The sequence below is a fragment of the Empidonax traillii genome, unplaced genomic scaffold (assembly GCF_003031625.1).
Source record: "Empidonax traillii isolate 1590-97213 ecotype Southwest subspecies unplaced genomic scaffold, ASM303162v1 scaffold602:size389650, whole genome shotgun sequence".
NCBI classification, from domain to species: domain Eukaryota; kingdom Metazoa; phylum Chordata; class Aves; order Passeriformes; family Tyrannidae; genus Empidonax; species Empidonax traillii.
The window spans coordinates 237,752-260,718 of NW_020955795.1; the positions used below are offsets into that span (position 1 = coordinate 237,752).

General features: G+C 36.5%; 1 protein-coding gene across 7 annotated transcripts in view; it reads left to right on the plus strand.

Annotated features, from left to right (window-relative positions):
* PUM2 (pumilio RNA binding family member 2) overlaps positions 1-22,967 on the plus strand; it is a 69,327-nt gene that overhangs the window by 42,714 nt on the left and 3,646 nt on the right. For 3 of the 7 annotated variants that reach the window (XM_027898549.1, XM_027898546.1, XM_027898545.1), the window contains exons 11-20: positions 2,442-2,585; positions 3,615-3,896; positions 8,633-8,869; positions 15,287-15,554; positions 16,118-16,247; positions 18,198-18,332; positions 18,615-18,752; positions 20,430-20,555; positions 21,375-21,496; positions 22,749-22,941. In XM_027898549.1, the coding sequence (XP_027754350.1) occupies positions 2,442-2,585; positions 3,615-3,896; positions 8,633-8,869; positions 15,287-15,554; positions 16,118-16,247; positions 18,198-18,332; positions 18,615-18,752; positions 20,430-20,555; positions 21,375-21,496; positions 22,749-22,941 (1,775 nt within the window). The remainder of the gene's footprint in view (positions 1-2,441; positions 2,586-3,614; positions 3,897-8,632; positions 8,870-15,286; positions 15,555-16,117; positions 16,248-18,197; positions 18,333-18,614; positions 18,753-20,429; positions 20,556-21,374; positions 21,497-22,748; positions 22,942-22,967) is intronic. The other 4 variants (XM_027898548.1, XM_027898547.1, XM_027898550.1 and 1 more) reach the window with 3 other exon arrangements.

Genomic DNA, 22,967 nt, shown 5'->3' on the forward strand with positions numbered 1-22,967 from the left:
GAATATAATAATTTCTGAGACTGGGAACATAAATGCACCCATCAGTTCTCATGCATAGCTTGAACCTTCTGTATAGGCAGTATCTTGATGCTATTGACCTAGCCTGTCATAACTAATTTTAAGTGCTCTCTCTGTGGGTGGATCACAGGTTAAGATAGACAGGGAAATATCAAGAGGGATTAGGCATCTTATAATGTAAAGAGCAAGTGCAAGGTGCTTCCATTTTTTTTATTTAGCAGTCATACAAATCAATTACTTTAGAAAATCTAATATTAGTGTATTAAATTGTGTTAGTATTAATCTCAGTAAATTTAATCTATGCAAAACTGTAAGTTATCCCCCCCTCACCCCCCCAAAAAAGTAGTTTACGTTGGAAAATAGGCTGGTTTACATCATGGGCCTGAAGTCATATAAAATGCTGTATATTAGTTTTGGAGCACAAGGATGTAAACATGATCAGTGCTTTTTTGTACAGTTACAGCATTATCCATGGGTTTGTACGTTTGTGGACAGTAAATACTGGTAGGTATTGGCCAATTCTGAGTTCTGAAGAAGTGAAAGTAGAAATTATGTAGGTACTAGTAATTCGACATTGCTAATGTATGCAGGTGCTAATGTTATTATAAAGAGCTTTCCTAATATTTTATGGTATGTTCTCTACAGAACTACAGCAGCAGAGAGGGCGGTCGCTCATACTTCCCTATGCTGGGAATGTTGCAGCCTTTCTTAGTGGCGAAGGTAGAGCAGCGTAGCACATTCTTGTAGGTGGAAGAGTCAGTGGCAGCTATAGCAAAGGTTTCATAATGAATTCAATTGTAAAAACCTGTTTTGGTTGTTTTTAACTAGCCAAACTTTCAGACAAATGCTGTGGAGGACAACTGTCTTCCTTTGCTGTTGGTGGGAAAGAGAAGGTAGATGGAATGTACCTCAAATAGTGAGCAGAGAGAACAAACAGGTGTGTAACAGTATAGTAATGACAATTTTTCATAAACAGTATAGTGCATTCACCTCCAGAACCATGACTTGAACCTAAAGATCTGGATTTTCATTGTTCCTCTCTTGTTCAGTTCCTCTGAGTGGTCTTTATATCTTTACATTTTCTTAATATGAAAGAACTTGGACCAGTGTCTCCAGCTGCCCTGCAGAGCACCAGGCCAGTAGGCAGGTGATGTTTCCATCTGGTTTTGGAACAAGGTGTCCAGGCAGAAGAGATTACAGAGGTGTTACAGAAACTGAGGAGAATATATGACTTGGAAAGCTGGTGATTGGGGTACTTACCTAAAACTGGAAGCCAGGGTCATTATGTTCTAGTCCATTTGCTTTTCAGACAGAACTCTGCTAGACCTGGTTCTGAAGATACATGGCAACTGATATGAACAACTTAGAATAGTATGCAAAATCTTTGTTCTTACATGCACAAAAAGACGTGTGATTTTTGCAGTCTTGGCTTTTTTCTTAATAGCATTAGTATATATTTGAAAGTGGGAGGAATACTGAAATTGTTGGGTTTTGTTTTATTGCTTAGTGTAAGAATAACCAACTTAACAATTGGACATTGATCTGTTTTAAATGACAGCACCCTTTCTCAGGTTATCCTAAGTCATTGTGAGTTTTCTAGGAATTCTTATTCCAATTCATCTAGTTCGCTCTAAAGTATCAAGAGCTTTAAAATGAATTCTCTTCTTCTTGTCCTAAATAAAGTTATTTTGTTTTGCTTTTTTGTCTCTTTTGCTTTCCTTCATTCATATATTGTATCTGTTTTCTTTCCTCCTGCTTGCTTTTTTCCTTTTTTCAACTCCTCCTTTTATTATCCTTCTTTTATCCTTTTATTCCCTCTCTTAACTGTCAACTGAATGAATTGTTACACTTGGATTACAGTCTTTTATTCCTGTTAAACTGACTGGCACAAGGTAGTCCTGCACATACAGCATTCCTTTCCCAATGTGCTTTTGCAGATGGACTTTTAAGTGTGGCTAGGTAATGGATGGAATTGCCAGAGTTGCATTTAGTTCAGCCCTTTAATTGTACAGAATTCAATAGCTTTTCCATGTGCAAAGAAGTTTAAGAGAAATATAGAGTATTTTAAGAAAGTTGATTCGATAATGATCCAGATATGGTCAGCTGTGTTGTGCCTGTACCTTCTCATTATACTGTTAGTAACTTAAACCTGGGCAGTAAATTCAACTTTTGACAACTAAATTTAGCTGTTACTCTAGTTGTAAAATATTAAGTGGAGCATTTCTAAGTCCGACTTTGTCACAGTGTTTTACAGTGTTCAACTGTTTTTTCGTTTTGGTGTCTGGTTGCCTTTCAAAGGCAACATGGAAGAAAAAATCTGGTTTCCTCCTTGTAGTTTGTGGTTAGAATATTTACAGGAGAGAAGAAATGCTGCCTGTATGAGACTGTCTGTACTACTAATCCATGTCTTCTGTGTTGTGTAGGCTATCAAGTACTGGCTCCCACAGCCTATTACGATCAGACTGGTGCCTTAGTAGTAGGCCCTGGAGCGAGAACTGGCCTTGGTGCACCAGTCAGATTGGTGGCCTCAACTCCTGTTCTAATCAGTTCTGCAGCGGCACAGGCAGGTAAGTGTTTGATCCTGCATGAAGGTTTCTTTCACTTCTGTACTGAATCATAACAGTAATATTGATTAGTATTTGATATTATTGATGTTTTCTATGCATCTGTGAAGTTTCCTAGTTGTGAAGGATATACTGTGCATGCTGCCTTTCTTACTTTGTCTCCTCCTGTTCTCTGAGACTGCTGTTTCTCAGATGTGGTTTTCCATTTTTAATTCGAATTTACAGTCCTCTCCCCATACATACACAGGCATGTTTCTGCAAATGTTGTTACTTGTCAGATAGGAACATTCCTCTCCCCATGCATATAACATGCACTTCTCATCAGTCCCCTAAATGGTGTCCTCTGGGAAACATCATTTCATTGCTTCGGCCTGGCAGAAGATGGACTGCTCTGGAGCCTTGCTATGCTTTTCTTCTGAAAGTATTTTCTCCTGAAAAGTGGGACAAGGAAAATAAGTATAGAATGGACAGCAGAAGAGGAGAGTTAGTTATATCAAAAGTCCCTAGTTTTCATCTTTCTTTTTTTTTAATCAGTTGTAAGATCTAGTACTACTTTACTGAACCATTTATTGCATTTGTTAAATAAAAATCCAAAATACTAATCCCAGATTAATTAATTTAATCTGTTCAGAAAATTAGATTTTAAGTTAATCTATAAGCTTCTTTCTCTATGCAGAACTCACTTCTGGCATTAGTAGCTGGAGATGTCTTTGAATGACTCTTAGCTGCAGCTCTGCTATTGCAACTTTGGATATCAAAAGTTCAGTAAACAGTAATGTGTTTACACTGAAAATTCCCTTATTTACATTGAAAGTTCTACAGCTTTGATTAGCCTACAACATATGCTGTCTTCACTTTTTTCCTTGGGTAATTAAGATTGTGTAATACTGCAAAGTCTCTTCTAGTCCTTTAACATGTGAATTTCTGCTTGTGTAAGAGGGCTTCAAAAAAATACAGTTTAGCTCTGAATAGTCCATTTTCAGTCAGAAATGTTTGAGAGAGTAATTATGATTGAAAACGTGTGTTTTACAGCTGCAGCTGCTTCAGCTGGAGGAACAGCAAACAATCTCGCGGGAGCCACGAACGGTCTATTTCGGCCACTTGGTGCCCAGCCACAACAACAGCAACAGCAAACAAATAGTAGCCTACAATCCAATTCATTTTATGGCAGTAACTCTTTGACCAGTAACTCCCAGAGCAGTTCCCTTTTTTCACATGGTCCTGGCCAACCAGGAAGCACATCTCTTGGCTTTGGAAGTAGCAGCTCTTTAGGAGCAGCTATCGGCTCTGCACTTGGTGGATTTGGCTCATCAGGTAGGTTGTTAATATAGTGAGGACATTCTGTTAAGCAAAAAATGTATTTGTATCAGGCATACACGTAGATGTCTACAAAGAATGCAAAAATAGGTTATTTGAGTTAAAAACAAATTATAGGGGAGTAAAAAGGGTTTTTTAAGTTCACTTGGGCTCTATGTACAAGATGCATTTTTGAACAATATCTTGTCGTCATAGATATCTCCAAAATACTTCTCCATACTGATCGCTGTACTCTGGCCCAGAAGTTTGTTACTGTTTTTTAGTAAGCCTGCTTTTATTTTCAAGGAGGTCTTTATTCTGTGCCTAAAATAACAATTGATGATATTTGCAATATGCATTCTTTTGTTGTAATTTTCATGTCAGGAAAATTCCTAATTTTTTTCAAACAAATTAAATAGCATATGACTTTCTAAATTTGTAATGTTAGTTTCCGTAACATTTTTATAGGATTTATAAAATAAAAATGCTTAATACACAAGAATAATCCTTGTTAACTCTAATAAATTTAATCTTAGATACAATTAAGCCTAAATAGTTCCGTGCAGATTTGGGGCCTTAAATTATTTCAAGATACTCTTAAATATTATCAAGCCATTTCTGTTAAAAAAAAAAAAAAAATTAAAATAATTGGGTTTGTCATGTTTCTGCTGTGTAGAAGAAATTTCATATGCATACAGTTTTTAAACATGCGAGGTTAGGTATTCTTATGTTTCAGATTCAGTATTAGTGAGGCAAGAGAAATACCATTTTTTTTTAAAGATTATTTCCTTTGGCTATAAATCTCTAGGTTTATGGCACTGAATTGCCTCTTATTAATATTATTATCGTAGTGAAATCAGTGGAGCATGTTTATAATCTTATGCATCTTGCAGATGGGTAGAAATCGGGGGAAATGTACGTACTCTAACAGTATTTTTTTCAAAATTAAATACCCTAAGGAAAGTAATTTTTAAAAAAAATTAAATATTGAAAGAAATGTTAAAAGTGAAGAAAAAGAAGAAGGAAAAACATGCCCTTCAGTGTTAAGACATGATACTTGTTATTTGGTGACTAAGTGTAAGTGGCTAGTGACATCTGCAAGCCAACACAGTTTTTCTCAGTGTTGTTTTTAATAAAATAATTGGAAAAATTATTTACTTTAACATAAGTAATGTTGGGAAATCCAGAATCAGGTTTTTACACTGATCCTCTCTAATATTTGATTTTAAAAAGGAGACTCAAAACATTCCATTTTTAATTAAAAAAAAAAAAAAAGACAAATTTTGAAGCTACTCTGTTGTGTAGAGTTTTTTAATTTTCCTTAATGCCACAGCAGGTAAATTTTATTTACAAAGTAATTGTGCTATCCAAGTGCTGTATTCTGTAATATAACTTGTCCCGAGCTACTTGCAGGATTTCAGTGAATCCTTAGCAGCTGTGTTTCACTCCAGGTACAGTTTCATTACATTGGTAGATAGTGATGATAAGTATATCTGCATTTTAATGCAGTGCATCCATTTAAGCCTCTAGATAAAATAGATTTAAGTCATAAAAGTTTTTATCCAGCTTTATCATAAGGACCTCCATAGAACACAAATTTTAGTTGTGTATCTACATAAGAACAATCAGCATAGTTCTTTCTGGCGCAGGAGATTAAGCCTTTTTCTTGTAGCAAAGGTCAGTTCCAGAGCTTTGTCCAGAGCCCTGAGCATGGAGAGCACATGCTGAAATCTTGCAGTATCTGAGGTGATTTAATTAGCATGGCAGTATTCACAGGGAAGCAGGAACCCTGTGCTTTTGCAGTTTGAGAAGTGCTGATGAAAGGTGCTATCTAAACCTGAAATATTTTTAGTAGTATTATTAGAATAAAAGTACATTGAAAGTGCCCTTCTGCCAAGTATAAATCGTACTTGCCCTAATAGCCACCTAAAAAATGCTTCCTGATTATTTATTTTTAGAGAGCTCCTGAGCTGTATGTATATATGAATTGAATTACACAGATGAATACTTATAAAAATGGTATTAATGCATGTTGAGGCAAATTGAAAACAAGCTTAATTTTTTATCTGCCAAGGTTTCAGCCTCTTTGTAACTGCTCAGTGTGTTGAAAAGATTGAATTTCAGTTAAAATATAGCCATGAAAACCTATAGACGGCAGTACACACCTTGCCCTTATGTTTTCAGTTTTTGCAGGGAGGAAAAAAAATAGCTCTGCAAAAAAATGTAAAGGTGAACATGTTCTAGCTTGAATGACTGAACAAAGTAACAACTGGAAGTGGCAAACATAATGTATGTTGCTGTAATGGCTGTATGTACTTACAGTCTCTGTTCTTTTATATAAAGTTATTCATCCTCCATTTTAAAGATTTAGGTACATGATGATGATAAGTTACTGCAGCTTAACAGGTAGCCAAGAATTAGATCAACCTTGGCAACTTTCCACATGCCTTCTCCTGGCTTGTAACAACTGTAGAGTAATTTCATGAGATTAGGCAGGGGCAAAGAGGAGTAAACTAGTGCAAATTATCTGCTGGGTTTTGTGAGCTTTGCTTGTGTGTGTGAAAATGCAGCTCAGCTGCATTTGGTAACTTGGTAAGCTGCAGTAATTTAGCTGAATAAGAAACCCTGAAAGATGGAAATACAACAATCCATCATGTAGCATTGTATTAACATTTATGTGGTTCACTGAGCCAGAACCTGTAGAGCTGGTCTCAAAGCTTGAGATTTCTTTCAACTATTGTCTTAATTTGCTCTTCTGGTTTCTTATTCTCAGTCTCCTTGCCTAGTTCAGTATCTTTTCCTTCTGGCTTCTCCGCTAGTATGTCCTCCTTCCCAGTTTCCAGGCAACATTTATCTCCTGCTTCCCTTCCTGCTCCTAAATATGTTTCTGTTTCTACTCGTACTGTGTGATGTTCCCATCATCAGCTTATTATTCCAGTCTTTTTGCCCCACAGTCACATATACCTTCTACAGCCTAACTTCAGATCTGCTTTCTTCTCATCCTCAGTTCCACTGAAAGTGCTTTCTAGTTTTTCTTGCAGTCTCCTTGTTGGCTCCTTTGTCTGACCTTTTTCTCCTCCTTCTGGTTTCCTTTTTTCTCTTCCCCCACCTCCCTGGTCTATTTCTTGTGTTTGGCTTTTGTATCCTCTGCACTTGAAATAGAAAATATCCTTTCCACATTGCCTGATGGGCCTTCCCAACACAAGGTGGAATCTTGGACAGCAGTTTCAGAGTCTGTTTTTGACATGGCAGACAGAAGCCTACAAGTTCAATTGCAGGGAAAACCTTTATCAGCCATCACGGAAGTGCTGTGTATGGTCAGGAGTTTTCAGCTGTGAGTCTGCAGCAGATCTGTGCTGAACTTAAATGAACTGTGATTTTGCAAGGATTTTTAGTTCAGTCAAGGAGAGTGAAAATAAAGGTCTCCTGTTGCTGGCATATTTGGTCCGAGTATGTGAAAACTTAACCTTCTCAAATAGGTAGCCGGATTATTTTGGTAAGGATAAATCACCTTTCCTTGACAATATTTCTGAAATGACAGTGTTTGGACAGAAGTTCTTTGAAAAATTTTGTCCAACTGAGTACCTGCCATGAAAAAATATTAGCCAAGTGACTACTGTGATGAAAAAACAAGTTAGTTTCTTAAAGTCAAAGTATCAGGTGACCTTTATACTGGGCCATGCTGCCAGCTTTAGTAGAAAGGTACTTAAAAAGGGTAAAGTTTATGGAAGTATAAATTCCAGCCTTTCCTTTTTAAGTTGAAGTCAACTTTCCAAATTCAGCTTACGAAATGTATTTGTTATTAAAGTATCCGTAATCTTGGTTTTGTTCATGAATTCATTTGTTCAATGTTCCAGTGTTTAAAATAGGCACTCTAGTTTAATATTTCACTAGTATGCAGCAGATACTAGAATTTAACATTTCTAAAAATTTTTTATTGTTCTCCTAATTTGTCCTAGAGTGTTCATCGCCCTGCTGAATGATGCTGTGCAGGATAATCAGTCCTTCACTAATACACTGTTATCCAAAGCCTTTAGTCTAATTTGACTTTCAGAAATACTGATAGCAGTAAAATCACACTTTTAATTTCTCACCTTAATTTTCCTATCTCTGCTCTGCTTCTCATCTTCTTCTTAGCCTATTCCCTCATATTTATAGTATCTTTTAAAAAAAACTTCTTTGAGAGCCATAATTCTCATAGGGAATTTTAAGTAGTCATTTTTTTCCTACAGGTGAGGGGTTCACAAACAAGAGGAAGTTCAGAAACAGCTGAACAGCAACATAGATCATTCTGTGAACCCTTAGACAACAACTAATTGCCTCTAGACTTTTTCCTGAAATGAGTATCACTCTCTGACTAATAATTAATGATGGAAAAAGTTTTATCAAAGAATTTCATGGAAATATTTTTAGAATCATTTATTCTATAAAGTGACAGTGTAATCTAATCTTACAAATTCTATATGTGTCCCAAAGCCTGAAGCCAGGCGGTTAAAACCGAGTACTGCAATATTACTGTGAGAAGTCTAGTATGAAATGTTGAAAGATGTGGACATTGGTGAAATTACTTGCCAGTGGTGTGTTTATACCCACTTAGATTTATTTAAAAGCATGTGTGGTTATCACAGTAATTGTCTTTGTCATAACGATTGCTGTAATTATTGTGATCGCATCTGTTGTTGCCCAGCTGTAGTTGGGGATAGGTTTTATTCAGTTGACACTGTGTAATTAGGGTCTTTTTATTTCTTCTTCAGTTGGCAGTTCTGCAAGTAGTAGTGCCACAAGGAGAGATTCTCTATCTACTAGCTCTGACTTGTACAAAAGATCTAGTAGCAGCCTAGCACCCATAGGGCAGCCATTTTACAATAGTCTGGGATTTTCCTCCTCTCCAAGTCCAATAGGCATGCCTCTGCCAAGCCAAACGCCAGGACATTCACTTACGCCACCGCCATCACTTTCATCACATGGATCCTCATCCAGTTTGCATTTAGGTAAAAAAACCAAAAACAAAAAACCAAAAAAACACTTTTTGTTTGTATGTGTGTATGTATTTCTATGTGTAAAATATATGTTGCATAAGAGATGTCACATTACCTTTGCTGTTAAACAGTTTTGTAATGAAGAGGGGCCATCCCTGAAAGGTGAAGAGCACGCTCAAATGCTCATTGATTTGACAGTGGAGAGCACTCAGCTTTTGGCAGTATTGGGCCAACAACTGATTTTTCTTCCCTTGCAGAAGCCCAATAGAGAGCCCAGTAAGAATTATTGGTCGTTTTTCTGTTATATTTCCACAGTATGACAAGCAAAGGTGCATTAATTTTGTTTCTCCTTCAGTGTGTTACCACTTTAAAGACATTTTAAGATGACGTTGTGTTTAACAGTAAAGTGACTTTCACTAGTGCCCCTTACCATGATAAAGTAGAAGAGTGAGCGGTGCTCTCAATGTAAAATATATTGAAAGGTGATTTTTGAATCAGTCAGCCTACAACTCATGGCCCAGATGCTTGGCCAGGAAGACAGTAGTTTATCACCAGGCTGGTAGAAGGAAAAAAAAAAGGCATTTGTGAAAGAAGTAGCAAAGGCATTGTCAGTGGTGGCTCTCTGTTATCAGATCTGTGTTTCAAGGAATGGTGATAATAATCTCTTAGAAAAATTTTTTGGCTACTTAGATGACACGGGAGCTCAACCTTTCTTTAAAAAAATTTAAAATAAAATGAAATTAAAAATCTAAAGAAACCCCACCACAGTCTACATTATATTTAGAAGATAATGCCTCTAACCTGAGGTTACCTGATAAACTTTTTCATTTTTTACTGCGAATATTTGTGGTAATTTAATTTGAATGCTAAAATCATACAGTGAAATTGGATGTAATTCACAATTGAGCTGCCTGTTGCTCCAGTAACTACTCAGGGCACAATTCTGTGCTTGCAATAGGCAACCTAATCCCGTATACTTCTCTTAGTGCAAATAAAACAGGAAAAAAATTTAAAAAATGCCTACCAGGATACACTTATAAGTGAGAAATGTGTGAGTGATTTGTATACGAGGTTAAATAATTAAAATATATTACATTTACAATACAGTGTCACCTTCATGGTTAAGTGCTGAATACCCAAAGTAAAACTGGGCAAGGGGATGTTTCAGCACGTTTTATTTTTTTTTACTTACCTTTTTTCCTTTTTCAGGTCTACAAAGTGCACCTTTGGGCTGAGACCAAGCATGGAAAGTTTCAGCCCAAATGGAGGCTTTTGAGAAAGTTCTGAACATCTGACAATGGGGTTATCATGGAAATCTTTTTCTTTCTTTCTTTTCAAAGTACTCTCACAATAGTTTTCATATTGTTGAAAACTATACTTAAATCAAATTTTGGAAGGCATTATCTAAAATTTAAAACATTCAGAGTTTTGTGTTGTTTCACATTTGATAAATGTTAAAAGACTTTTTTTCAGTTTTCAGAAAATAAGCTGTGATCAGTATAGAGGATTGCCTCTATCCACAGAAATTGTTAAATACTGACTTTGACCCATTTTGAACTGTTTGGCAGTGTGAACCAAGCCTGATAGTTTGTTAAAATCATGTACTAGATCAGTGTGTAATGGCCAGAATTATACAGTTGTACTCTGAAAATTGACACAACCTTTTTGGCTTCCATGTGTCCTCTTCATCTGCCAAATGAAGTGGACCTTGATTATTGGTAAACTTTTTGCTACATTACCAAATCAGTCTAAAATTTGGAAATGGAGGTCATTTGGATATTTGCTTTCACAAAAAATGCAGTAATTTTTTTAGCCTTTCCTGCACCTCAACCCTGTGTCATATTTTTGCAGTTACATCCAAGGTGCACCATCTCAAAGTTAAAGACTATTTCTGCAGTTAATTGTCTGTCCTGTTACATTTATTCTAGTGTGTTCATCAGTCACTCTTGGAAGCATATGTTTTGTTCTCACATACAAAAAATTTAAAAAAAACAAGACAAAGTTTTCTCACTAGATGAGAAGTTATACCTGAAGTCAAACGGGGAGTATGTTTTCAGAAGGGTATGGTTATTATGTAGTCACTTTTCAGAGTAGAACAACATTGTAAGTTCATGTCTGCATGCAGTTTCCATTGGTATTCTGATAATGCCTGTCAAACACAGCTCTCCCTCCACCTTCAAAACTTGTCCTGCCTGCTTGTATCAACAGGTTCAGCTAAGTTTAACTCCTGTTTTAAAATGGGCATCAAACTCGGTTGCTCCTGTTTCAGCCACCAGAATCTAGAGCACAATACTGGGAAAGGGTGCATGATTTTATAACCCCTTTGTCAGACACTGCTGCAATTTGTAGCTTAAAAGACCAATTTCCCTTTTACAAGAAATTAATGATATTTTACTGTTTTTATCTCTTTTCACCAACTTTTATCCAACATCCTAAAATAGGAATGTGCTAATGACTTTGTGCTAGTGTCAGTTTTCCTATATTTGAAGGGATTTGTCAGTTGTCTGTAACTGCTTCTTTACTGTAATGAGTTGGAGCAGTAAGGTCATGAATTTGAACTACCCTTTCACTCCCAGGGACAAAGAATTGCAAGAGGAAGTGTTTTTCCAATGTCATAAAAATCCTTTTAGGTTGGTAGTGCTTACTCTAATGGTACATTGCAGCATTTGTGTAGAGAAGGATTTTTAAATTCTGGGCTTTTTGAGGTAATTATTTTCTGTGTTGCAAGCCAAGCTTGTAAGTAGTTTAGATTGATGTTGTTTTATCTTCAGAGGTGGTCATTGTGGGTAAGAGTAAAGGCCCCTTGGCCGAGGCAGAACGGGGAGCTTTGCGTGGCCTCTGCTGTTGTACCTACTCTGTAGGGCTGCAGTAAACCAGGCATAATCAACACTTCCATTGATTCCTAAAATTACGCAACGTGTACATAGATATGTCTAATTCTATTTTCCATATGAAGATGAAACTTTTAGCTGAGGATGAGATGAAGCTACTTTTTTACAAATGAACAAATACTTATAGAATGTTACTAGAAAATACTGCTGACACAGTAAATACTGTAAAAAAACAGTTACTGTGTGGTAGATCTGGTTTCTGCCTTAATTAGAAACAAATGAAAAAACACTTTGATAAGTACTAACAGACTAATGCTATCAAAATAAATGTACCTAAATCTAGTTTTTAGTATTTTTTTAATGTTCTCCTTAACATTAAATACACTCTCCATGTTAAGGAGTTAATAATTTTACACGCTCTGTGTTTTTGAAGCTTAGTAAGATGCTGGTTTAGATAATCTATATCCCCTTTGTATCTCTGTTCCTTCTCTATGGACTAGCCAGAGGGATTTAGGTTCAATTAAACTGTCAAACAACTTAATATTATTCAGTGCATCTTCGTTTTATGAGACCAGAAGTTATAGTAAATGATTATGTGAAGAATGAACTGCACACTTTATTCCCCAAGAGTTTGGAATTGTGTGGCTATACTGATGTCTAATAAATATTTAAATTTTTCAGTGCTTTATGCAGTAGGGCATGTACCCTAAGTACTTTATAAGACCTAGTTCCTAGTTTGGAATCAGAATCTGTAAAGCAAGTGTCCCGAGCTCTTGAAGAACATGGAGATGGTGCAGGCTAACCAGAAGGATTTGGGTAACTAGAATTCAGGTTTCAGGGTTTTTTTTCCAAGCTGTTGACACCGTTTTCAGGAAGGAGACCATGTGTCTGTAATGTCCACACTAATGCTTTGGGGGTTTTGGACTAAGAAAATAATAAGTACAATACGTTAAGAAAATAGGCCATTGTACACATAAGTATGTCTGCATGTAATAAGTACCTATGACAATATGCCTTTATTTTGGGGGTTTTACTGCAAAGTTGCCACTGAGCCAGATCATTACTGTAATGTGAAAACTTATGTGAGAAGAAAATCTAAGTACTTATTAAGTTACTCTTTTTTTATAATAGTGTCCAGTGTTTTACAAGGGTCAGCTTTTTGTGTGCTTTAGGGTGCGACAGGTTCTTGTAGGCACAGTAGGTGTGCTGAAGCCTTTCTGTATGATGGTCCTGCTTAATGTGATTGAAAGAGTTTCAAAGGTGAGACAGGAGCCTCCCAGTTGCAGCATAGTCATCTTACAAGTCTTAAAAAGTGATGGTTGCCAAATTAGACTGAAAAAAGGCTTGATAATCATGAGTGTGAAATGTATTCTATATTAAACATACATAGCATATTTGTTAAAAGCTACCAATTCTTAGTTTCTGGTTTAGTTACTGGGTAAATTGTCACTTAATTTATACAGTCATGAAGGCTCAGGTAAAAAAAAAAAACTGAAACAATTCCTGATTCACATAAGCAATTTTATAACTGTATGCTGATTGTGAGCATATCATCGAAACTGTCCTGTTAGTTTCTGGCACAGAATTGAGCATATGATGAGTGGAGCAATAGAGATGCTACAACAGGAAAGTAGCCTGTAACTTCCTTTCAGATGGGCTTTGGTGCCCTCTCGTGATATTAAATAGTGTTACTGCACGGCACTTAGAGGGAAGCCAGGATTGCATTCATGTATTTACACAGTCTAGATGAGAAATACCATAATTTCAGCTGCATAGCTTTTTTGTTCTTAGGAAGGCCTTTCCTAGAAGAGAAATGACCGTAGAGCATCACTCTTCATACTGCTTCACCTGCAGAGTGTTGGGTTTCTTTTCTCCTTGTGTTTGTTAGTACCATGTTGCTGTCACCTCTTTTCTGGAAATAGTGCTTGTCATTGGAAACTGAAAATGATAGTTACAAGAATCTGATTTTCCTAGCTGTGAAGAATTAAGAGGCTTTAATTTAAAAGAAAACCTAGTGGTTTTTAAAAGGTATTGTGGGGCATAAAGTATTCACTGATGCTTATCACTAAATTTTGAAAACTAATTATAAAATAAATACTAATTATTCCTATTTTAGGGCATAATACCATACAGTGCAATAACGTGATGCTTGATGTGTCTTGCAGAGCACTAACATCTCAGATTCTGGTATTGCAATTTGATCTTTTGAAAAAGATAACTACCATTAATACATTACCAGTCCACTGTAACACTGTTGTTGCCTGGCCTTATAAATACCTGGAACCAAAAGAAGGCTTGGCTGGGGCACTGTCAGCTGTTTTCTTTTTTTCTTTTTTTTTTTCTTTTTTTTTTTTAATAAGTTTGTAATAGAGCACCATTCAAACAGCACATACTGCAATTTGTTTTAAATTCGAATGTAGTTACTTATTCTGTTGACTTTGAAAGGGCTTCAGTTACTATGTCACTTTCTAGACAGGAAACAAATTCTTTCCTTTCCCAATTCATGCTCAATACTTTTAGGGGAGTTTTGGGGTTTGGTTTTTTGTTTATTTGGTGTGGTTTTAGTAGTAGAGTTGAGGTTTCTAGATGGGAATTGTATTTGAATATTTCTGCTTGCAGTGTAGTCAGAGTGTCTCTTTAGAAAGTCATACTGCAGTTGGGAAAGATACTTTGCGTGGTTCTTTGTGATTATTCCTGCCTGTTGCAAAGTGGGGAGAGAGGCCTACTGGAGGAGTTCAAAGTGACACAAACTGATCAGAGAGAGGAGAAATGCACAGGAATGTGAGGTGACAAGAGCTGTAGGTGGAATCACTAGCAAAAGGGAGTAGGACTCAGACATAGGAAGGCAATTCAGTTCTTCAAAAGTAAGGAAAGATGAAGTGTAATGCAAGTGATGAGTGTTTGTGCAGCAAGAGAAGGACTTCAGGTTTCTACAAGGAGCTTCAGTTTGATATAGCTGTGATTGGTTTAGAGTGAAGTAGAACATTTTTAGTTACCTGGTTTGAAATTTGACATATCTAGTGCTTACAAGAGGTATCAGATTGAAAGCCTGGGATGCTAAAGTGATGAAATATCCTGCAGGACAGGTACAGCATGACGAGAGGCACCACGTGTGCATCCCTCAAAAATGCCCTTACACACTGTAATTTGGAAAGGTACCTCAGTAGGGACTGAAGGGTAGTTCAGATTTCATGGTCTATTTTGAAACAATTGGCTAACTTCAAGGCTACTAACAAGGGTATAAGCCAGTACGACTTGTGAAGTGCAAATCTGCCCACTAAGCTTAAGGTCTACCCAATTCTAAAAGTTTCTGTAAGCCTGAGTGGGTGCTCACTTTACCTGCTTTGATACATTCTTCTAATGGCATTTCTTTTCCTGGTGCCCTTCACATAAAATAAAAATGAGGAGGAGAATGGTTTTATTTATTGGAAGATAAAACTATCTAACTCCTCCAACCATAATGAGGTAAATACCAATAATGAGACAGCACTGTTGTTTTCTCTGGCTCCAGGGTGAATCCGTAGTTCTAGTACACTTGCTGGTTTTGCTGTTGCTTATTTTCCTCGTGGCCTTTACTGACAGAGCTGCTTCCTTGTAGGAGGACTGACAAATGGTAGTGGTCGCTATATTTCTGCAGCCCCCGGAGCCGAAGCAAAGTATCGCAGTGCGGCAAGTACCTCCAGTCTCTTTAGCTCCACCAGTCAGCTCTTCCCTCCTTCGCGCCTCCGTTACAGTAGGTCTGACATTATGCCTTCTGGACGTAGCCGGTTGCTGGAAGATTTCAGAAACAACCGTTTCCCTAATCTTCAACTAAGGGACCTTGTCGGACATATTGTTGAATTTTCCCAAGACCAGCATGGTTCTAGGTAATTATTAAAGTACAGTCAATGACTTAATAATGTTTTACTGCTTTGATACTGTTTTATTAGCATCGGGCGTTTGAATGAGCTGCTAGTCACCTTAATTCAAAGCGTGCCATTAGTTGGAACACATGCCCTTATGATGACCTGTTTCTTTTCTAGGAAATTTCACTATAAAAATAGTATTAATTTAGCTGCCTGTAGAAGTTCTCAGTGTAGAAATAGCCTCATAACTAGACTTGTAAACTCTAGCATTTAGGTACCAAAAAGGTGTTGATTAAGAAAACAAAGTATGTGGCATCTGGAATACAAAACTATTTTTCATCAGTACATCATCAGGTACTTAGTTGTTGTTATTCTTTTTATCTTTGATCCTTTTCAAATGAAAGTTTTTGAGCCTTAATTTTACTAAAAAGTATCCTTTTATATGCAAAGGCACTACTTTCATTTTAATAAATTTTACAAGTGTTGAATGCTTTCTTTAGAGTTTTGAGGTGTCTCATCGAAATAGTGTTTGAGAGGTTTTCCTGTTGTTGATATAAAGCATAATGTACTTTTCTTGCACTCAGATTTATACAGCAGAAGCTGGAGCGAGCTACTCCAGCTGAGCGCCAGATGGTATTTAATGAGATCCTGCAAGCAGCATATCAACTGATGACTGATGTGTTTGGAAACTATGTAATACAGAAGTTTTTTGAGGTAAGCATAGCACTAGGTGTATGGATGGAAATGCAAACAAAATGCTGTAAATCTGATGAAATTTAACTGGTTTTGTCATAACATCATAGCAGAATTCTACTGGACTTCCGTGAAACCCAAGTGTACGACACTGCACGTGTTTTTCTGTTCTGTATCTCCTGCTTTTTATCATAAAGGGCACAGTTTCTCTTTACACCGGAGGTGCATCTGTTGGTGAACACTGTTTAAAGTACAGGCTGCACACTCAGGCTTTGTAAGCCTTTTAGCAGAACTCACAAAGACTTTCAGCAGATGAAAGTCAACACAAATATTTGAAAGATACTGTATATTGATTATTGCATCATGGTGTAGAGTGGGTGTGGAAAACGGTCTTGCATTCAAATAGCTGTCTGAATTTCATCTGGTGCCACATATGAGGAAACTCAAAATATATTGAAGTGGAAGAATTTTGAGTAATGGATGACAAAAGATGCATCCAATATTATAACAAATGCTATTTATAACAGCTTTGTTTTCTGTTAAAAACTGTGGTAAATAAAAAAAGCCTTATCAAAGAATTACAAGATTTGGCTTGCACAGAGAAGAAAAAGCAGTACCCATGTCCTGGAAAACGTTATATGTAGGAAATGTATCTAGCACAGTGTTCTTTAAATCAAGGATCATATCAAAGTGCCTTGGTGGATAGAAAGTGAAGCTGGAAAATGTCCAGTAAGAAATAAGACAGTTTCTGTAAACAAGAATGTAGTTTTTAGTCATTAGGCTAGGAAACAATGTGCTCACTATTTTTATATTTTTTTTTCTTTTACAAATCAAAATATCTTCTAAAAAGTGTCACTGACATATGGTGTGTAAGGTCTTAATCTTGCTCAAGGGTCATCAGTTACTGTTTTTTTCCTTAATATTAAGTTAGATGGATACATAGATAATTATTGTCAATTAAGTGTTTTCATCCTAGTGCTGAGGAACAGTACTCAAGAAAAGTGCACTTGGTCTTAGGTGTAAAAAGGGACCTTAGTTCACTGTTTGAGTAGGCGGGTGAAGTTGGTTGAGCTTTCCTCAGAGTTCACTACAGGTGTGGAGTTGGACAGTTCTCAGCAACGCTGCTGATTTTGATGAACTTTGCTGGTGCTACCAGCTGATTGTCCGAGTGAGCACTTCTGTGTCCTCTCTCGTACTGTGCCAGCTGAGGAGCTTGTGTGGGTATCTGGGAACAGGGTTATGTGTATTAGTTATGAAGCTTGACTTCTACTGTATGAACAGGATAATAAAGACAGGAATCAGCTACTGGTGAGAAACATTGGTTGAATCATACTCTTAACACAGCCATTTTATAAAACTATTTTGATTTTGCTCTGCAAACCCCACATATTCCTAGATTTCCCAAAGTGCCCATCCTAAGAATCGCTGTTCAAGAAAGACGTGAAATTACCAAGAATCTACTCCAGGTGTTGAAATACCTCCCCTCACTTCCCTGTCCCCTCCTATTACTGTACACAAATGTGTACTGTAAGCTTGCTTAGTATGCAAGATGTGAGATACACTGGCCAATACAAGTTCAAGATATCAGAAAAAATCTGGTTTGGGTTCATACATTGTAGTGACCTGTAATAAATTTTCCTGATATAATTTACCTGAATAAGTGGTTTATTGCATTTAAATATTGCTACAGACAGAGAAGTATAAACTATTTTGATTTCTTCTGTTGTGTTTCAAGGTCATGTATTTGATAGCAGGTATGTGACTGGATGTGGAATATTAGAAAATATTGCATTTAGAAAAGATTCTGATAAATATACCCACAAAAATACAAAGTGAAATATCATTCAGGTGTTACCAACAAAGTTGTATTACTATCGTGTAGTACATTATGAAAATAGTTACTCTGACATATAAGTCCCAGCATGCTGCAATATGTCTTCATTTGTTAACTGTATATTTATTTTCTTTTAGTTTGGAAGCCTGGATCAAAAGTTAGCCCTAGCAACACGCATTCGTGGTCATGTTCTGCCATTAGCCCTCCAGATGTATGGTTGTCGTGTTATTCAGAAAGCGCTCGAGTCAATCTCACCTGACCAGCAGGTAATTGTAAGTTAGAGCAATACTTTTTTATTTTATTTGTATTTTTTTATTCTGTCCATCTTTTTACTTGCTTAAATTGTTTATTTTAGTTGTTTAATTAATTATTCCCTTCATCATGAAATGCCCTAGGCACTAAAACAGTTGTTTAAATGAAAATGCTGAGACACAATTAACACCAGTAAATATGAAGGTTGTAGTTAGCATGAAATGAAATTTTTTTCCACCTTTGGTGGGGAGGAGGGTAAAAATCATTGTAAAGACAAGAATAATCTTTTTTTTTTTTCCCAGAACGAAATGGTGAAAGAGCTGGATGGCCATGTTCTGAAATGTGTGAAAGATCAAAATGGAAACCATGTTGTACAGAAATGTATTGAGTGTGTTCAGCCCCAGTCACTGCAGTTCATCATTGATGCATTCAAAGGACAGGTAGTGTCAACACTTCGTTTCCTCTTCTGGAGGTTGCTTAGCTTTGCAGGCCCTTGTCCATCATTTGCATACACAAGATAGCATTTGACACTTTGCAGTCAGCTTGTTTTAAATAAGATGAAAATAGGGATGATAAAATGGAAAAGCTGTTGAAGAGACAGTTAACATGCTGTGAAAAGATGAATCTGTTGGAGAGGAGGCTCTAGAAAGACCTGTTTGGATGTATTATAAATACACCCGGTGGATGTAATATAAGTACATACCAGGGCTTTGGTGTATGGGCAGGCTTTATGTTTGTGTTTTGTGGTAACACCATGTCAGATTTCCTTCATAACTTTTGACAGAGCCATTTTTGATATAATAATAAAGTATGTGGTCTCTAGAATATATTTTTCATTAAAAATTCCATTCTCTTCCTCTGTTGCTTTTGTTGCCTGTGTGTCTTTCAGTTCTTCCCAATTAATGTGTATTGCTAAGGAAGTACTGTCATGAAGTACAGTGATCTGTTCCCTACATATTGGCTGATGTTGAGTGAAGGAGAGTGGTTTTTGTTTTGTTTCCAAAAAAGTTATTAAAATAAGATGGATACTGTGCTGCAGGCTAGTGAATATGCTGCAGCTAAATAACGTTTTAACACTCTGAGACAAACGTGTACTTTCATCATCTTGAGAAGAATCGTAAAAATCTTACTAACTTGGCCATGTAACTAAATTCTACTGTAATGAATGACCAAATGTATTTCCTAATAAAATCTACAATAGCTTTCATATTTTACACAACAGCAGTACTGAATTTCTGTGGTACATAGTAGTAAATTGCACACCAAATTTTCTGAGTTGGGGCTTTTTATATCAAAAAGTGTCTATGAGGTACATGAGATGCAGTTTCTAAACTGTAGATAGAGCCTGTTGACTGAAGTGTGACTATGTTTACTGAACATTCATCCTAAGCTCCAATTAATTATATATAGAAAATACGGGCTAGTATGAAAGTAGCGAAAGAAAAATGCCATGCTTTAGTCTTGTCACCTCACAGTACTTATCCTTTTCACCTGCCTGCATCATTTGGGTTGATGTCTAATCAGACAAGATTCTGTGTTTAGTCCTGACCAACACTTAAATCTTCTGAATTAATTCCCAAAACACAAACCTAGTTTCTGGAGAAGCAAGCAAAAGGAATAAGAAAGATTTTGGCTGTACATTTTGAACAGTTATTTACAAATTTTGTATCTATAACAGAGAGCCTGTTGTATGTCGTGGAATGTGAAATTGTTGAAGATTAGCCACCATAATAGAACTCCTCTTTATAATTGTCCAAATCTTAAAATTTGAGAATTAACTAAGTTAAAAGAAAAACTTGAAAGTTGAACAGTGCTTAACTAAGGGTCATATTTCCAGGCTTTCCTTTGCAGCTACGTAGGCTAGAAAGAAATATAGGCTAGAAACATGATAATGAACACTTGAGTTCTTGGTTGTATGGGTACTGGAATCCTTGACACACAAAAACCTGATTTTTCATCTTTTCCTGACTTTGACTGGAGATGGAATTGTGGTCTTGACAGGCAAAACGTTTTTTAATAGTAGTAGTTGGCATCCTCAATTCCATTTTGATTGCAGTAATATTACTATATCTGTGAACTTCAGTTGGCTTAACTTCAATTTACAATCCTATTTCAAGGTGTTCGTACTTTCAACTCATCCATATGGTTGTAGAGTAATTCAGCGTATTCTGGAACACTGCACTGCTGAGCAGACTTTGCCAATCTTAGAAGAACTGCATCAACACACAGAACAGCTAGTGCAGGTTAGTGCATGTGTACTCACTTCTTGATGCATTTTAGAGCTTTTTGTTGTTATCATAATTTATTCCTGTGTCCTAATTTAAGAAATAGTTTAAATGCATTTGCCTCTTTTTAGTTTTGTAGACATTGATTTTTTGTTTTTCTTTCCTTCCGTAGTTTTAATGAAAATGAATTTGGAAGTTGGGAGGCAAAGAAGATATAAAAAGCCTTTTTCTTGCATTTTTGACTGTAGCTGCGAATATACATTGTAAATGCACAGAATTAGTATATTTTTATTGCAAAAATTGCCTTTTCATAGTTTGTCTTGGTGTCCTCCAGATGACTTCTATTAATGTCTAAACACAAATACATTGTTGAAATACTGGAAAGGTTTCTGTGTTCATTAGGAATTTTCACCCATTAAAGGCAAGAATTGCCTTTTGCTGCATATTCACAATCAAGTTTATTTCTCAGTGGTTTCTTCTATATACAAGTCTCTAGTTAAAACACAGCTCTCTTGGGGAACCAGAGTTCAGGAAGATATTACAGTTGTTAAAAAAGCATGATCCTAAATTTGAAGATTGGTTTCTTTAAGAGGATAAATGATACTCCAGCAAAAAGCTGGGTTTACAGATTATTTATATTTTTCATGTAAAATTTGTGGTCCGTTAAGTAATCCTTGATGCAGTATTTCTTGCATCACTTTATTTCTGTAATGTTGACATTATCGTATTTTCCTTATATCCATTCAAATAGTAATTTGAAACATTATACTCACGTGCAAAAGTTGTATTTATTACTTGGTATGAACAAAAAGAAAATTGAAGTAATCTTATTTTCAGGATCAATATGGAAATTACGTTATCCAACATGTACTGGAGCACGGTCGTCCTGAAGACAAGAGTAAAATAGTTTCAGAAATAAGAGGAAAAGTTCTAGCTCTGAGTCAGCACAAATTTGCCAGGTATTGCACAGCCTTCATATATTAAAGATTCACTAACCTTGTGAAGTTGTAGTGTTGGGTTTATTTATTGTGTTATGAGAAGGATATAATTTTTTTTCTGTTGTGGCACTTTGCCTCCTGAAATTTCTTATTTTTATGGAGATGAACAGTAGTGGCATTACTATACTAGATTTGGGGAAGGGAAAGGGCAAGTGCTGTTCTGTAGCAGAACAATAAAGATTCTGTGGGTTTATGGGATGCCTTTTGTTCACTTTGTGCACGTGCAGGGAATGGGTTCCAAGTCCCCATGTGAAGATCTCAGAGCCAGGTGAAAAGCTCTCCTAGAACTTGCGTGATACGATGACAGTAAGATGGGAGTTCCTAACTATCAGTTATCAGTATAACAAGCCTCACATTAAAAAGGGGTGGTTCAGTCTGACAAAGATTTTCTGCGGTAGGAAGTCTCAAAGATTATTAGAGGAGTCCTGAACTGTTACGAAATTAGAACCTAAAATTCAACCTTTCACGCTTTTCGCCAAATTACGGATTATGTGCCTTTTGCTTAAGGAAAAACATACCTCACAATTCATCCTGGATGATTTAGTGAGACTAACCTTATCATTATTAAGTAGAAATGCACTCGACATTATGGGGGCATTTATTTTAAAAATTGTTTGCAAACTAGCAAATTTATCTGGATCTTTTTCTTTGTCTAAGTAGAACTGTTCATGATCCTCTAACTTGCTTTATTTCTAAAGCACAAACTTAGGACAGGAATGACTTTGCTCTGTTATAAGCTTTGATGGCCTTTCCAGCTTCTGAGATACCTGGAAGGGCAGAGACTTCCTCTACGAAAGGAATATTTGACAGAATCTCTATAGGTGTGCTCCTGGAAAGCACCTTTGTTCAAAAAGCAGGAGGCCTCGTATCTGGTTTTCTCTGTTGTGTCTTCAAAGGGCCCACAACCAAAATAGATGAACTAGAACACATCTGCAGCCTGAGATCCAGTATATCTACTGTAGGTCCAGTAGAAAATCTCTCCTACAAGATAATAAGTATCAGAAAGTACCTATTTTTACACGACTAGGGGTGTTTAATCCTGTAACTTTCTCAGTCATTACAGACTGAAGATTTGGAACTCCGGACTTGATGTGTTTGCAGTTTCCTTTTTACTGTCGTTAAGATACCTGAACTGTTCAGGAAAATTTAAAATTGCTACGTGAAAGAATGTTGCATCTTCAGTCCCCTAATTCATTTATGTCTTATTTTTCAGCAATGTGGTAGAAAAATGCGTGACTCATGCTTCTCGTGCTGAAAGAGCTTTACTGATTGACGAGGTGTGCTGCCAGAACGATGGTCCTCACAGTGCCTTATACACCATGATGAAGGACCAGTACGCCAACTACGTCGTGCAGAAGATGATTGACATGGCTGAACCTGCCCAGAGGAAGATAATAATGCACAAGGTACGTTTCTACATGGTTGTAGTGAT